Genomic DNA, 16537 nt, shown 5'->3' with positions numbered 1-16537 from the left:
GTGTACATTTTGAACTCTGTGCAAGAATCATCTCAATGAGAGCTGCTTTCTGGTGGAGATGTAATGTATAGGACCAGAACCCTAAACTTGCACTTAGTGTCCAAGATTTGGGCAGCAGACACGGCTTTTCTTCCCACCGAAATGTTTGGGATGGTACATCATGGTACATTCATATGTTCATAGATTTCATAGACATTAGGGCTGGAAGGGACCTTGGAAGATCATTGAGTCCAGCCCCCCACCCCAAGGGCAGGAAGTCAGCTGGGGTCATAGGATCCCAGCAAGATAAGCATCCAATTTTCTCTTGAAGGTGTTCAAAGTAGGTGCTTGAACTACCTCCCATGACAGGCTATTCCAGACCTTGGCGGCTTGGACAGTAAAGAACTTCTTCCTTATGTCCAGCCTGAAATGGTCTTGCAGTAGTTTATGACCGTTTGACCTTGTCATCCCTTGGGGTGCTCTGGTGAAGAAACATTCCCCCAGATCCAGGTGGCCACCCCTGATAAACTTATAGGTGGCCGTCAGAGCACCCCTGAGCCTGTGCTTTTCCAGGCTAAAGAGCACCATGGCTCTCATCCTGTCGTTGTAAGGTCTGTTGAAAAAACTCCTCCTGCTTCAATCAAAACTAATCAATAATGGAAGTACATGAATGATGGCTTTTATCATGAACCCCAACAAAACTGAGGAGATATTAAAAGCGTGGAGAGCAGGGATTAAGTAACTGATACTGATGGGTGGGCAAATGACAGTGGAAGTTCTCAGCTCAGATTGACATAATAAAACTTGTAGCTCTGTTCACTTTTTCTGTGATAGGCCCTAAAGAAAGGTGGGTATTTAAAGTCAGCTTGCCATTTTTGTAAGGAGCCAAAATAATGACCAGTAAATATTAGTTGGTGTGATATAACCCTGCATATTCAGAATGCAGCAGTATGTTTGCTCAATCTGCAAGTGAGATCTTGTTGGATGACCTACCACAAGGGATTTGCATAAATAGTGTTGAGGTCTGGTCTTGCTGTTGTGAATCCACATGGGGCATTTATACACATACCTTTTAATCCTGTGATGCACCAGAGATCCGCTGCTTTGGAGTGGACTCGATTAATCAAGTCTGTTCCACGCGCCAGCTGATGTGAACTGTGCTGTGCATACCCCATGCAGTCGTATAAGCAGCAAAATGTGCATCAGTGTGCAGAAAATGGCAGCGGTACACTTTTGAACTAAAACACCTTCAATGCGTTTTAGTTCAACAGTGCGCTGCTGCCACTGTTTCAGCAGTGATGCACATTTTGCCACTTACACAACTGTAAGTGTTGCAGCACCAGGCACTTTTCAAAGCGCCCAGCACTTGCTTGTGTAAAAATGCCCATGGGAAGCAAAGGTAACAAACAGTTGGCATGATCTGGATGTGGAGGAAGGCTGTCTGAATATGAGGATTTCCATAGGTGTAGGGCATGACTGAATAAGAAGGCTCTCCACCCTGCATGCTACTTGGTTTAATCTCAGTAAGTCATGTAATGAAGAAAAAGAACCACTATCAGGTACTGGTGCCCATGTGCAACTTTTTTTGCATGGTTGAGAACAAGGAAGTTCTTAAGTGTGCATCTGATGTAGTAGATTAATTGAGTAGTTCTGCAAAATTGAGTTTTTTAACACGACTTTGTTTGTAAAATTCTTCCAAAGTCTTTTATGCCTGTTGATGAGCCTGGGTATTGTTTCTGTATATGAGCCCATTATAAGGAAACTGCTTTTGTTGGTCTCTCAAATACCTCCCATGCCTTCTTATCTCCCCTTGAACTTAGAACTTACTTCTAAAATCAAGTAGTCAAATGTCAGCCTTGGCTCTTTCAAATACTTCCTACAAACTTGCTTCTGCAGTGGTGCCTACCAAAAAAAAGTACTTTTTTTTTTTTTTTTAAACCAGTTCTAATCCCAAACTCTCACCTTGCACAACATGTATCTTAGTGAATAGCTTGGTCATTATATTTCTGTTAGCCATGTCCTTCCCATCCTTTCTGTTGAAGTAGGTCTCTATCATCACTTTGTTTTTCAAGTCCAGTGTTTAAAATATAAGCTCCTTAGCAGATCTGTTTCCTTCATAAGGTGATGGGATGTTGGATTCAGTGATCTCCCAAGCCCGAGTAGAACTGTTGAAGGACAGGCCAGATGTGCCAGTGTCTTGGACCCCAATCCTACATAGATCCAAGGATTTTAGTTAAACATGTGAATAAGTCTCTCTTTAGGGTTGGTGCCTGTTCTCAAAGCATTTCCCCTGCTTACCTGCCCTCCTCCCCCAAGCACATGCACATTTTCTGTTATGCTGAAATGTCTGGGAAGGTCAGGTGATTTAAAGTTTTAAGTTGTCCTTCTCATAGCTTCTGTTGGCCTATGCTTTACATCCTAGGTGGAGTGCCTGGGAGTAATTGTTTGCTCCATTGAGGCCAGGATTTAACACTTTATTAAGGAAAGAGCTAACTTCCACATGTTCTGAATTTCACATTTAAAAGCTATTTGTACAGAAAGTAAATTCTTTTTTTATGTTCTAGTGGTCAGTATTATGGTAGTCCTTTTTTGTAGTGCTAGACTGTCAAGATTTCAAAGAAATATATGTGATTTTTAAAAACTAAAATTGTGCTCTTTGGCTAATAGGCAGTGATGGAAGCAGGGGCATAGTCCTAGGTGGGTCATTTGCAGTATAAATGATTAGCTGTAACATCAGATGTTTGGTCTTTACTAATTCCACCCAACTTTCCATTTTAGTGATGCCACTGCTGAGCAGACATGGATAGTGCAGTTATCCTTTAAACTTGTTGATTAGCTCTGTTCATTATGTAGATGAGACGTAATGATATCTTACATGATTGCGAAAAGATTTTTTAAGGTTTACTACTGTATATGAGCAGAGTCCCTACCATTTAACAAAATAGGTTAAGATGGATCTTTTTGTTTTACTTGCTTATAAGCTACACTAAAACTGAAAAATAGCCATTTCAACACTTTTTAGATTAAAGCTATACTTATAGCACTTTCATGTGCCTTTTCAGGTTCCTAAACAGCCTGTGGTGCTTGGGTAACTGATCTCTGAGTTGACCTTTTTGAGGTCAAGTTTTAGTGATGAGGTTGGTAGGATGACTTGATGGATATGTCAGGTATCCAGGTTGTAGTTGTATTGGTCTAGAGTAAAAGGTGATCAGGACTCATAGTAGAGATGATATCTTTCATTAGACAAACAAGATTTTTGCAAAAAAAAGTTCTTTAATTGTAAAGTTTTCAGGCACAACCAGGATAATGGTAGTTTTAGATGGCAACCAGTTTGATCAGGGCTTGCAAAGGGCGTGCATCTTGCAAAGGGCATTATCACCTCTTCTAAATGCATGTTCAGAACAGGAAAGCTCTTCTCTCGTCCGGGGGTTGGCAACCTATGCCCTATGGGCCAGATTCAGCCCCCTGGGCTGTTTGATTCACCCCGGATGTGAGGCTTTGGCAGCAGGGGGCTTCAGCTGCAGTCATTTTTCCTGTGCGACTGAGGCTAAAGTGGCAGCCGGGTCCTACTGCCTGCTGCTGACCTGTACTGGGTCAGATCAGCCTGTAGCCTAAGAAGGCTGATCACTGTTCTTGGTGGCATTTCTACTTCCCTACATCAGTGGTCTCCAAAGTGGGGTGCACAAGACGATCCATTGGGGTGCAGGAAGAAAATGTTAGAATTTCTATTTCTATAAATATACATATATTGGGGGTGCGTGCTCAAATTTTTTACTGATAGGGGTGCGCGATCAAAAAAGTTTGGAGACCGCTGCCCTACATAATGGCCTCTTATGCTGCATCAGTTATTTATGCCTTTCTGACAAATACTTGTAACCTGCAGTGTTTTCTACCTTCTGTAGTTTATTCAGATGTATCCTGCACACACTGAAGTGCCATATCCTGTGCCCTGCTTCTTCCATTTATTCTTTGTGCTTCCTTTTGAAAACTATAGCATAGTCAGTGGACTGTGGATAGAATAAACTTGCTGCAAGCAGATGGTATTCCTGAATAGATATGGTTTGAAATAGTACAGAGGGACTGCCATCAGGTATCAGATTTTCATTCTGTCTGGTGTGGCACATTAACGTTCCGAAAATCTGCTTGTAACAAAGATCCTTGCAATGACCTTATGCTGCCTACTTGACTGAAGTCTGAACATACCTCTGTAGCTTTGTCAGCCTTGGTCCATTTCTTTGGCAATTCCCTGCTCAGCTTGAGAGAATTTCCTAATGCCGTACAAAGATAATCTCCTGTGGCTCCCTCCATTCTGGGCCCTCTTTGGATTTTGATAAGTGGAATGAACCATCCTTTCTGTAGAAGTGACTGAAACATCTGGCAGTTTTAAACCGCAGTTCTCATGTAATCCTCCTCCTCAGGATGGCAGAGAATGGGAAGCCCTGTCTCACGTAGGTGTAGTAATATAAACATCTCTTGGCAGGAGAAAGAAAGGAGCCTTCTGATGTCGCTTGCAAGCAAACGCAAGGGTATTTGTGCAGGAGGGGGACTGACTGGGTTACTCCCCAGATCTGAATATCATCCCGTCTTGAGCTCCTTAAATCTCTAAGAATCATGTCTTTTATCCTCCTTTTATGCACTCTGTTTTCTTCCACTTACGCTCTGAAGACCTTCTGTAGGAGTGTACGTTCTTCTGCCTAATGAACTGGGGCCTATTATTGTAATTGACTTCGCTTTCAGTCTTTTGAGAATCACTGGAGTACCTCCTCCTTTGTGACCTAATTGTATTGTTGAATGTTGAGATTCATCATAACTCCTGGCTTTTACAGCTGTCTTATTTTTTCTCTTGGATGATCTTAACAGCCACGTTTCTGCTCCACAGGATGGTATTGTTATCTTAATTGAATTGAACACTTGTCTGTCTGTCTGTCTGTCTGTCTGTCTTATGCTGACACCCCACCTCAGCCTAAAGCAAGGCATTTGAAGATAGTTCAACACGTGACTTTGGTTTGCTGACACTCAACTACCCAGTTAGATAAAACTGTTAATCCATGCAATGTCACACCTTTCCACATGGAGTATTGGCAGGTCACTTCCATTTGTTTTACAAGAGACATGCGCAATTTTGTTTTTAAAATATCGCAGTTGATTTGATATAGCATTCCACTGGTTCTATGCTTGTTTTTGCATCTCTTCTAGCATCAGCTGTAAGTAGTTGGCAGTCTAAGCAGTGTAACATAATCCATATACTCAAACTTCTCTAAAACTAGCATTTTTAAAATTAAACTTCAGACTTATTTAAAAACTCTGCATGTCTCTTTCCCAGAAAAAATTGGATTTTTTTGTACAGGCTTTAAATAAAGCAACACTTCAGACTTGAAGGCTTGTTCTGTCTTAGCTTTAGTTGAATAAAGTAAGGGTTGCCAGTTATGCCTCTGCTGATGAAGGACTGCACTGTTAACTGTAGAGCATAAACTGCTTATACAGGCAGTTTGAAATGATCCTTTTTTATTTTTAATGTTCTTGGATCTAAGTCTTCAGAGAAATTTGACTCAGAATTTTGAACTTAGCTGCTGAGATTTAGTAACCTTTTCCTTGCTTTGGTTGTCTTGGTGTCAGTGTATGTAGTTGAGCAGTATTGGAACCCAGGATAAATTCTGGTGACAGTCCATTGTAAATTGTAAATTCTGGTGACTGTAAAGAGAAAGTCCAGGAAGCCAGTCTGAGCAAGCCCACATTGTTTGGTTATGGCATGTATAAGTTCCCAACCTTACAGACTTTGCAATGACACTTTCAGTGGAGCAAGCCCAGAACACCCATACAAAGCCCCAGTATTTATAACAGACTTGTTTATTGCATGTTCATCAGTAAAGTTGCATGTATTCATCCATATCTTGTAAACCAGTTTCTCATCTTAAACAGTGCATTCCAGAGACTTGGCAAGCTGAAAGACGCACACATTTTGTACTAGGGAGGCCCTGGTACAGAGTACATGTTTGCTGGCATCAAATTGAATTTTCATTAAGTCGTGCCTTTCTGGTATGCTTTTACTCTGAGCACCAAGGCGTGTTAAGAGTTTGGTGCTAGCTTAGGACGAGGAAAAATGCGTGCAGAGATTGATTTACCATATAGCTTAGTGTAAGTCCAACATATGCTTGTTTTTTTCATGGATATATGAAAGTTGAATGCCAATACATGAGTTCCTCTTGTTGACTAGGATAAAGACAAATAAGCATAAATGTTAGCAATAATACTTTCTACAATTAGATTGACAATCCATACTTCTGTCATATGACTCCCTGCTGTAAACTTGATCATAGGATGCTGGTGTAGGATTATAGTGTGCTCCATTTGTGGGAGGAGAGAGCTTAAATTCAGGACCTCTAATTTCTTGTGGAGTTCTCCACAAGTCTCACTGAGTGGGAAGGCATGCACCCTGCCAACTACTGTTCATGGAAAAGGCCTGAATGGTAGGAGTTGTGGGATGAAGGAAGCCAAGCTGTTCATAGATGAATGTCAGTCTGTATCTTGCTATCCTTCCTTGGCTATTTCTGAAGAGGGAAAAGGAAAGTAAAAGCTTGGTCAGAAGATCTCGTGCTGCTTTGAGCCTGCTTTTTACATCTTGCCATTTAAAGAAAGGGCAGCATTAGAGCCTTTTACTGGCTTTTATTTGGTGCTGTAGAAGCAATCTTGGATAACACAGTCTTTATTAAAATCCAATTTGGTGTGGCATTGCATATGTATGTTGGGAAAGCATAGCCATTGCTCTTTCTCTGAAAGTTCACTGCCTGTTTCTTCAGCTAGTATTATCGGCATGATGTAGGTGGTGATGTCGCTGTCTAATAGCCAGTAACATGTATTGATTTGTATGCAAATTAGAGCATTCAAAATACTTTGTCTGCTTTGTAGGTTTAATGCATTTGTCTGCCTTTTTTGATACATTTTGGGGACTTTTTATAATCTTTAACTTTGGCACAAAGACACTAATGGCAGTAGATTTCTATATTAAACCTGCTGTTGGATCAAAATAGTACAAGATTGGGTTTATTTCTCTGGCTTAATATAGTCTTACAACTTCTGTACAGTTTAGAGTATGTTATTTATTATAGTGGTATATGATAAATCCTAGTTTATAGTCATATAAATCAGGATGCTGTAACTAGGTTGAAAAGCTGCCCTGGCACAGTTGTAAAGTCTTTTTGGTTTTTTGTTTTTTTATTACTATTTTATTTTTAAATGGACTGGTTTGAGTGTTCAGCTTTATAACGTTCTTGCTGGGAAGACTAAATCAATTTGTTGGTTTGTTTAAGGTGTATATGTAAAATCTGTGTGTAAATAGTTTACAACTTGATGTAAGATCCTGAGATGATAATATTTTAAATCTCTACTTAAACAGAATCATGGAGCAGAGCTCCTGAAATACTGATATTAAATTTAGAATCTAGAGGAATCTTGTTGAAGATTCATTTTGTCTTTCTTTGTATTAGTAGCATCAGAGGTAAAAGTTTTATTTGTGGGGTGATGACAGCAGGTCTACATGTATATGCTGCAGGTACTCCCATGCTGTTTTCTCTAGCTTGCACTTCGATAGGCAAGACGCAGGAAAAACTTACCCAATCAGGTTTTTTAAAAGTAGGTTCTATGTGGGCTGGCTTATTTTTTCAGCAGGGTTACCACTGAGGCCTGATTCTTTTTGCCTCCCTTTTTCTGCATAGAAGAGTGTGGTTTATGGGACACATGCCTTTTCACAGTGTTTCTTCTCCAGCAATTTATGAAAAAGCCCACATGCAGGGCCTATAGCAAGTTTTTGCAAAAAAAAAAAAAAGTCCCACTAGTGGCAGAATCAGGCTTTTCCAAGAGGTAATAGGTAGCCTTGCTGTTTATTTGTGCTTAACTTTGTAATTCAGTTTTATATCAGAGCTATGTTTCAAAACATACCCATTAAGTAGATAACACTCTTCTGTTTCCTGTTGCTGTCATATGGCACTTTGTCTTGGACTGTACACTGTATCTTCTGGCTTTGGTAACATGATTCTAAAATGTCCCCTGTTTAAGGTAAAATTGATCAGAAATGCCAGATTCTTCCAGTGAAGTGCTATGGATATTTAAACACAAATATCCAGCCTTCACACTGAAACATTTTGGGAGCAGAGATTTGTCCTCAAAAGAATGTTAAATCAGACTTAGTTACTTGAATCTGAGCAAACATTTTGCTTGTAGGGGAGGTAATAAAATAGTGGAGTTACTTCAGTTTATTGCATCATGGCCCTCAAACTGTTTGTGTTGCACAATAACTAAACTAAGAAAAAGATATCATTTTTTTATAGAACATTTACCATATGTCCTTTCTGATTACACAGGAGGTGTAATTCTAGTAATGTAAGAGAGTCCTCCTAACCTGCCACCTGTGGCATTCATTGTTTGGCAATACAGTGGGTTTTTTTCCATATCCAGCTAGGAGTAGGACTTTTTTGTTCCCCTGTAGCATAGGCTTCTTTTTTCTTCTTATCTCTGGGTCAGCCAAAGCAATCATGAAGTTCTAAACTTTTTCAGATTATACTGATTGTAACTTTGGTGCAGACCAAGCACGTTCTTTTGACCAAAACTGAAATAAATTCAGTACTGTTCATGCTACACATCTTGCATTTTTTTTTCAAACATCAGAAATTTGGTTATAGTGTGTTTAAACTTCTAAAAGACATTTTGAAGAAAGGAGTAAAAAAGACATTATGCAGCCTTATTTGGTTTGGTCTAGTAGTTCTTGATTCATCGCTGTTACTTTAACATTACCTTGATTTTGGTGTTATGGGTTTGAGAGGAGGCTCTTGCTAATCAAAGTAGCAGCAGTTTCCATTGTAAAACCTGTTTTGTATTCCACTTCGAAGTCCAGAAAAAGTCTTGTTGACTTTAAAATGTATAGGTTATATCTACTGTCGAGGTAGACCTTCTCTGTAAAGTTTGCTGCCAATTGGATGGGGCACCTTGCAAATAGAGGGGTTGAGATTTGAACTTCATTTTTTCCACTTTGCCATCTACCAGTGAGGAGGAGGATTACTTTCGTTAGCTTGTTTAAAGACTGACTTGGAATTTATTGAAATTTTGCCAGAGGTGTTAGCTCTCGTGACTGAAGTGCAAAAAGTCAGAGGACTTCTACAAAGGAAAGCTAATCTGCTTTCTTGTAGAGAGACACTTCAAGTGGGAGACTTGTCAGTGGGCGGGTGGCTTGGATTTGTTTAAAAGGCTTGCAAGAGGGGTCTTGCCTCCTGCAGACCTGAGGAAAGATCATGGTGAGTATGGAATGTTTGCTTGGTCTGTTCCCTACATCTGTTCACACCTATTCCATACCCTCTGTGGTCTAGGATTGGGAAGTGAAGGAGTATCATCATTTAAATAAAATTGATAACGCTGTAGACAGGTCAATTAAAAATACATTTTTCCAAGAAGAGAGCTGGTTTATCGCAAGCTGTACACTATAAGCTTTTCAGGCAAGGACTTTTTTCTTTCTATTTTTTTAAACATGCTTATGATCTACTAAGCACTTCAGAGTCACACTTTGCAAATAAACGAGTGTGGGTATTTGTTGCCCACAAAGCTAATTAGCAGTTTTGAGTGGATATGGCTTATGGGTGAAGGCCACTTCCTTTCAGTTAAAAGCTTGAGAGTCTCAACAAAGAGCAGTTCAGAACTCAACTGTTGACCTTTTGAGTTGCAGGAACTTATAGTGACATCTCTTTGGCAGGGTAGGGTCACTGAGAGCTGCCTAAAGATACTAGTTGGGGGCAGGCTTAAGCCATATCAGCCACTTCTGACAATGTTTTATTTGCTTTTTCTGTAATTGCTGCTTTCTTACAGATTCAGCCCTATGAGAAGATAAAGGCCCGAGGGCTGCCTGATAACATTGCATCGGTCTTGAACAAACTGGTTGTTGTGAAACTTAATGGAGGCTTGGGCACCAGCATGGGCTGTAAAGGCCCCAAGAGTCTTATTGGGGTGCGGAATGAGAATACCTTCTTGGACCTGACAGTTCAGCAGATTGAGGTGCGTAACACTCTTGTGCTGTTCCAACAAAGGCTACAAAGTGAGACTAATGGGTTAGAGATTACTGTACTGCTTATATAAATCTGAGATTCTTGCTAGTATTAGAGTGTGTCTTCTGACAAATCTGGGATTCCTTTAAAAGAAGAAACTGGCCAGCTGTGTGGGATTGTTTTGTCTGCCTAAGCAGGGAACTAGAACTGGATCACTGATCTGTTCTTGGTGTTAGTGGAGCCTGTGGATGCTGGGTCCAAATGGACTGCCACCTTCATTAACGGATGGAAGGGGGTCCTGTAATGTCCTTGAGTAGAAATGCCAGTGGAGGGGAGATGGGGTTTCCCCAGCTGTACTGGGGATGTGGAGAACTGCACCAAAAAGAGAGGGTAACAGTTAAAATGTGGCACATTTGGGTGGATGAAATAGTTCAAATACTTCCTGTTCAAGCACAGGAAGTACTTGAACACCTCTGCCAATAGCTTTGTTAGATTTTTCCACGGTAGCAAGCAGGCCTGCAACCTACGCTGTTCAGCTGGCACTTCCAAAACACCATTGTTGTGAGTCCTCCCATAGGCAGGTCATTCCAGTAGTCTTGTGTGAAGGTAAACACTTCAATTTCTTCACTGAAACGTAGGGCATGCAACAACTAAGATCCTGTCTGGTGTTTCCTATTTGTTTCTTAGATACACATGGGTCTGGAAAGTTGACTTCCTAATAGCTGCTCACTGTAGATAGAGAAGCTGCACTTAATATAAGCTGTTATAATATCTGTAGCAAGAGGCCGATATTACAAAACAAGGCTTGTCATTTTTAATTGCTTGTTTTGCTAAAAGTTATTTTAATAGAGCCCAGCTCTTGCAGTAAGCTAAAGAAAGTGATCATGTGCCCATACTTTTTTCAATGCAATACTAATAAGAAATTGAGTGAGTGAACAGTACTTGGAGCAAAAGTCTTTTCCAGAATTCTTTCAGTGGGTTTTCTGGCTCTTTCTACATGAGAAAATCTCTCTCATGTTTTAGCTGTTCGTAGATGCTTTTTGAATAGCAAATACTGGAACATTGTAACTGCTCCATACTCTTGATGTTGTTCATGCCATGGATCTGCAGAGAAGCTTGAAAGCAATAACTGTGGGTGGAAAATTATAATATATTTTTAAAGGACCTACTTAGAGGTCTAATTGTGAAAGCTCTAAATTGCTGATCAAGGTAGAGATAAGGGCATGAGGACTTCTGAAAAGAACTTTTTAGAGAGGGGGGAGCACAATATTCTGGATATGATTATCCAAGATAAAGCAGGGTGTACTTTTATGACTTGTGTGTAATAGCTACTTAAAATTGGGTAATTAACAGAATTGTAGTCTTGACCTCCTCCTCCCCCCATATATAAGTTTTAGACCTCCAATAATTGTGTTGATCATAACTTTTTTTTTGTAGTTACAAAGACAGCTTTCCAGTTATCAAAACAATTGGCAATAAATAAAAGCAATCTTTCCCTCCAACTTTTAAAAACAGATTGGGAATAACGAATGAAAAAAGTGAAAACTTGAGATTCTAGATTGCAAAAACTAAAAGCTAGTAATTCTTGCTGAATGTCCTTTTTCCCTCCTGCAGCATCTAAACAAAACCTACAACACATCTGTTCCTCTTGTTCTAATGAACTCCTTCAATACTGATGAAGACACAAAGAAAATCTTGCAGAAATACAGCCATAGCCGTGTGAAAATCTATACTTTCAATCAAAGCAGGTATTGGAGAATCTTTCTCCTGTCTTGGAGTCAAAAACAATCAAGGCTTTTTTAGGAAACTCTTTATTATTTGGCCTTCATTGTAATACCTTACTTTCATGCTCAAACTTTTTGGAGCTTTAACAACTGAGGAGGCCCAAGAACAGTCAGAATATTTCATAAAAGCAAAATGTGAAAAATCTGACTTTTGGGGAAAGAATTTTCAGTGGAATACAAAAATTGTGGGGGCTTGTTCTCGTAACTTGTCCTTGGGGGCCAAAGGGTTGAGGTTGGTTGTAGTAGGGTGGAAAGGTCATGGAGTGACTTGTAACCTGACCTTCTTGCCAAGAATAAATTTTGTCTTAAGGGGGTTGTGGGATTTTAGAGTTTGTTCTTCAGTTGATTACCAGTTTCCTGCAATGGCATATTGTATGTTCTGAGCCCGTGTGGAAGAGGAAGGCTGTGTTGCTTCAGACTGTGTCGAGTGTGGCTTTCTAAAGTTCCTGCTGAATTAAATATGAATGCCAAAGTAGACAGCATCTTAGTTTCTAGTCCAGGTACCAGCTGGGAGCACAGACGCTTCCAGGTTTTGAGCATCTAATTAACTAGCCTTGGAAGTCTTATAACTTTAAAGCATACCAAATCTGGAGTATCCCAGGTGGCTATGTTGTCATTACACTGTGTTTTGTACTTTATGCTCTGTACCAGCCTGACCTTGGATAAGGTCTAATGAAATTTGTTGTTTTGTAGGTATCCAAGAATTAATAAGGAGACTCTGCTGCCAATAGCCAAGGATGTATCTTATTCAGGAGAGAGTACAGAGGCATGGTATCCCCCAGGGCATGGTGACATCTATGCCAGTTTCTATAATTCTGGCCTGCTGGATACTCTGATCGGAGAGGGGAAGGAGTACATATTTGTGTCTAATATCGATAACTTGGGTGCAACTGTGGATCTTTATATTCTTAACCATCTGATGAACCCACCGAATGGAAAACGGTGTGAATTTGTCATGGAGGTCACCAATAAAACCAGAGCAGATGTAAAGGTAAGTAGAAATTTGTCTAACTTGGATCATCCATTTTAAATTGTTTTAATTTCTCTCCTACGTTAATATCTTAAGCCAGGGATGTCAAAGATCTGGCCCACAAAGTCCTATCATTTGGCCTGTGTTATCTGTGGATCTTGGACTAGACCTGCACACCACATGTGGCATGTCCTGGATGGCTCGTGTGCTGCATGCAGTGTGCACTGGCCCCAGCCCCATGTACTGCAGATGGGTGCCTAGGCTCAGACTTTAGGTCTGATCCAGTCTGCAGACCTGCCCTATGCCGCTCATCCAGCCCATGGATTCTAGTGAATTTGACACCCCTGAATCTAGCTATAATTTGCATACCACCAGAAACAGCTTTAAGAGTTGCAAGCTTCGCAGTCAGTTGCAAAGCAGTCGGCAGTTCTATGGCTAACTTTAAAAGTGATACAGCAAGAAGTGTTTTAGTCCAAGGTCTGATAACCTCTGTGCACATATCACAGACAGCTCCCACCTTGTGTGTCCTACTGTATGGGCCCCACAAGTTTTCAGTCTCAGGGCACAACTACCCTGCCTTTTCTATGTTAGATGGGAGCCTTAGTCTGGTGAAAGTGGAGAACCACACAGTAAGAACAATGTTTTCATTGCTGCTTTAGATCTGCCTGAATTACTTGCATAGTCTTATTTAAAAATACAGCATATGTTAAAATTCTAACCTTGAATTAGGCTCCTGCCCTAACCAATAGCTTGTAGAGTGTGGGTCAAGCCTGGGTCTTTGCATAGTCAGGGGTCAGTTATAAAACAATTTGAGAGATCTTTGTGCTAGGAATGTTTACTACATGTCCCAAACTGGTTCTGCACCCGGTCATGCAATAGCCTTGTCCCATGTTCTTTAACCATGGGGGGAGAACACTGCTTGTCCCAGATTTATTTAACACTGTTATCAAGTATCTGCCTTGCATTGCATTTCCTTGTGTTTGAGGGTTTAAGGATAGGACTTTCTGATATCCATGGCTCTTTAAGGACAAGAGGGTGATATTGCTATTGTAGCAATTGCTATGTTGCTGGAAATATCCAGCTGACTGGAATAGCTTTGCTTCAACCATTATTTCCTTCTGTGGGGAGTGTTTAAACTAGATCCTACAATGCAAGCTAGCAGTCGCCCATTGTTCCGTTTTGCATCTCACGCCAAGGGTGATTTTTAAGCAGAGTAAAATTTCCAAAGACTCCCAAGAGATCTAGTGCAGACAGATAAAATGTTTATAGAGCTTTAAGCACTATAAATTGAGTGGACAGATGATGCACAAAGTTGATATACTTCAGGCTAGCTCATAGCACTATAGAAATGACCCTATGTGAATTGGGGATAACTGAAGCACATCACCATGATGCTTTTAGCTGAGAGGCAGTCGTGTGTCTATATGTTATTGAGGTGTTACAAACTAAAAGCACTTTGTAAGAGTTAGCTGTCCATACCCCTAAACACACCTGAAAATTACTGCAATCTAGGAGTCACCTATTAACTATTAGTAGAATAAGCAGTGGATACATGCTGTTAGAAAGTTCTTCCCCTATGCCAGTATCATGGGCAGTGTGAGTGTTTAAACACGTGAATGTTCTCGCCAGTTTGTACTATAAGTTTGTATACAAGATTTAGTTACTTTGATATTACAGTGTGGGGGCAAACATGGGTCAGAGTTCAAATGGTGTCTGAGCAGTAGGTTTATAGACTTAAAAAAAAATCCTTGCAGTTGTATGTACTTAAACTTGTTTTGCCTCTTGCAGGGTGGCACGCTCACACAGTATGAAAATAAACTGAGACTGGTAGAAATAGCTCAGGTCCCAAAACCACATGTTGATGAATTCAAATCTGTGTCAAAATTCAAAATATTCAATACAAACAACTTGTGGATTTCTCTGTCTGCAGTTAAACGATTGCAAGAGCAGAATGCCATTGATATGGAGATCATTGTGAACCCAAAGGTAAGTAGGTTGGAAGAATTTTCAGAGAGCATCTGAGATTGTACAGAACTGTTCATGTACATCTAACTGTCTCGAACTTCTACTGTTTCCTGAATGTCATATTCTACAGTGCTGCTTCCTTTTAAAATGGAGCATCGGTTTTTGGACTATGCAGATCTGATCATGAGCATCTCCTAGTCTCCTGGCCATGTTCATGGTACAACTTTCTCTTTCAGACTTTGGATGGAGGCTTAAATATTATTCAGTTGGAAACCGCAGTTGGTGCTGCTGTTAAAAGTTTTGAAAATTCTCTGGGCATAAATGTACCTCGCAGCCGTTTTCTGCCAGTCAAGACAACATCGGATCTCTTGCTTGTGATGTCCAACCTGTATAGTCTTAATGCTGGATCCCTAACAATGAGTGAGAAACGTGAATTTCCAACTGTACCTCTGGTCAAACTGGGAAGCTCTTTCACCAAGGTAAACTCCTAAAGCTACACCGTTTGTTTAAGGGATGTAGAAAATGAAATGCTCTGCGCATTTATTTGATTTCATCTGTATGCCACCATCACTAAAAAAAAAAAAAGCAAACAAAAAACAGCTTAGGGTGGCTTACAGTTAATGCAAATGAATTATAAAACCAGATGAAATTAAAATATTTAGCAATAAAATTCTCAGACAGAACCGCAAATAGCAATCTATCAGTAGTTAAATGGGTTGAGTTACTTTGAGAGGTTCTCAACCTTTTTGAACTCCAAAGCATCCCTTGCTGGACTCGATTCACAAAAGGTATGGAGGGATACCTTAAGCTGAGTGGCTGCTGTATGAGGCACAAGGGTTTTTAGTAGTATCTTTTATCTATATAGTTGGGAGAGATGCTGGACAGGCAGTTGGGCATGAAGTGGTTCTTGTCAGGTTTCCCTCTTAAAACAGGACACATGCTTACTCCACCCATTTAAGTTGATATCTTTTGGAACAGGTTAAGTGAAGCTTGTTTCTCAGTTTGTCTCAAGGTCTCTGGTGTAGTTGTCACACATTTGAAGTTGAGTGCATCATGCCAGGGGTTGTAGATGGGAGTCCCCTGTGGATATATTTTTTGCATAAGCTGAGGAAGTAGGGGTTTAAGTGCAGTCTGGCTGTTATGGATTGTCCATTGTAAATGTCAACATCTTCTGTGTTGTGATCGGGTTGCTGTAGCTGTATGGTTCCAGAAATATGAGAGGTGTGAGTTTCAGTGATATCTTTTATTGGATTAATTGTCTAGTTGAGTAAAATGTTGGCCAAACTTTTTAGGTGTAAATCTCTCTTCTTCAGGTCACTGCATTTTTACAGGTAAGTAGCTTTAACCATTTGTATATTCCTATTTGCTAGTTATTTCATGCTACATCATCCTTTGTTTCACCTGAAGAAAGGCTAAATGGGATTTTGCTCATTCTAGAGTTCAGTTTAAAGCAGGGGTGGGCAAGATAAGGCCCACCAGGCCATTCTATCCAGCCTGCGGGGCCCCTAAAAAATTAGAAAGCTAATATTGTTCTGCCCCTGCCGTCTCATCCTGTCCCCCTCAATGGCTTGCCAAAACTCAGTAAGAGGCCCTCCACCCAAAATAATTGCCTGCTCCTGGTTTAAAGTCTCTCCCCTACACAGCATTCACTGCTATTACTCTAATCTAAAACCAGATTGTAGCACAAGTCACACTGCTGTAAGTTTACTTTTTGCCCACGTCTGGAAGGGCTAGATCCAATGCGTGGCACATGGCAGATTGGTTTGGTAGGGAAAAGGGAAGGTAGCAGAAAACAGCGGATTGGGCAGAGGAGG

General features: G+C 40.4%; 1 protein-coding gene across 1 annotated transcript in view; it reads left to right on the top strand.

The window, feature by feature from the left end:
* Nucleotides 1-16537, top strand: part of UGP2 (UDP-glucose pyrophosphorylase 2) — a 49196-nt gene that overhangs the window by 24858 nt on the left and 7801 nt on the right. The window contains exons 4-8 of the mRNA XM_019516596.1: nucleotides 9829-10014; nucleotides 11619-11752; nucleotides 12482-12779; nucleotides 14547-14744; nucleotides 14960-15202. Coding sequence (XP_019372141.1) covers nucleotides 9829-10014; nucleotides 11619-11752; nucleotides 12482-12779; nucleotides 14547-14744; nucleotides 14960-15202 — 1059 coding nt within the window. The remainder of the gene's footprint in view (nucleotides 1-9828; nucleotides 10015-11618; nucleotides 11753-12481; nucleotides 12780-14546; nucleotides 14745-14959; nucleotides 15203-16537) is intronic.

The sequence above is a fragment of the Gavialis gangeticus genome, unplaced genomic scaffold, assembly GCF_001723915.1.
Source record: "Gavialis gangeticus isolate Ggan-Ray unplaced genomic scaffold, GavGan_comp1, whole genome shotgun sequence".
Classification (NCBI taxonomy): domain Eukaryota; kingdom Metazoa; phylum Chordata; order Crocodylia; family Gavialidae; genus Gavialis; species Gavialis gangeticus.
Note: the sequence above shows the minus strand (reverse complement) of the source record. Positions and strands in the feature narration are given on the sequence as shown.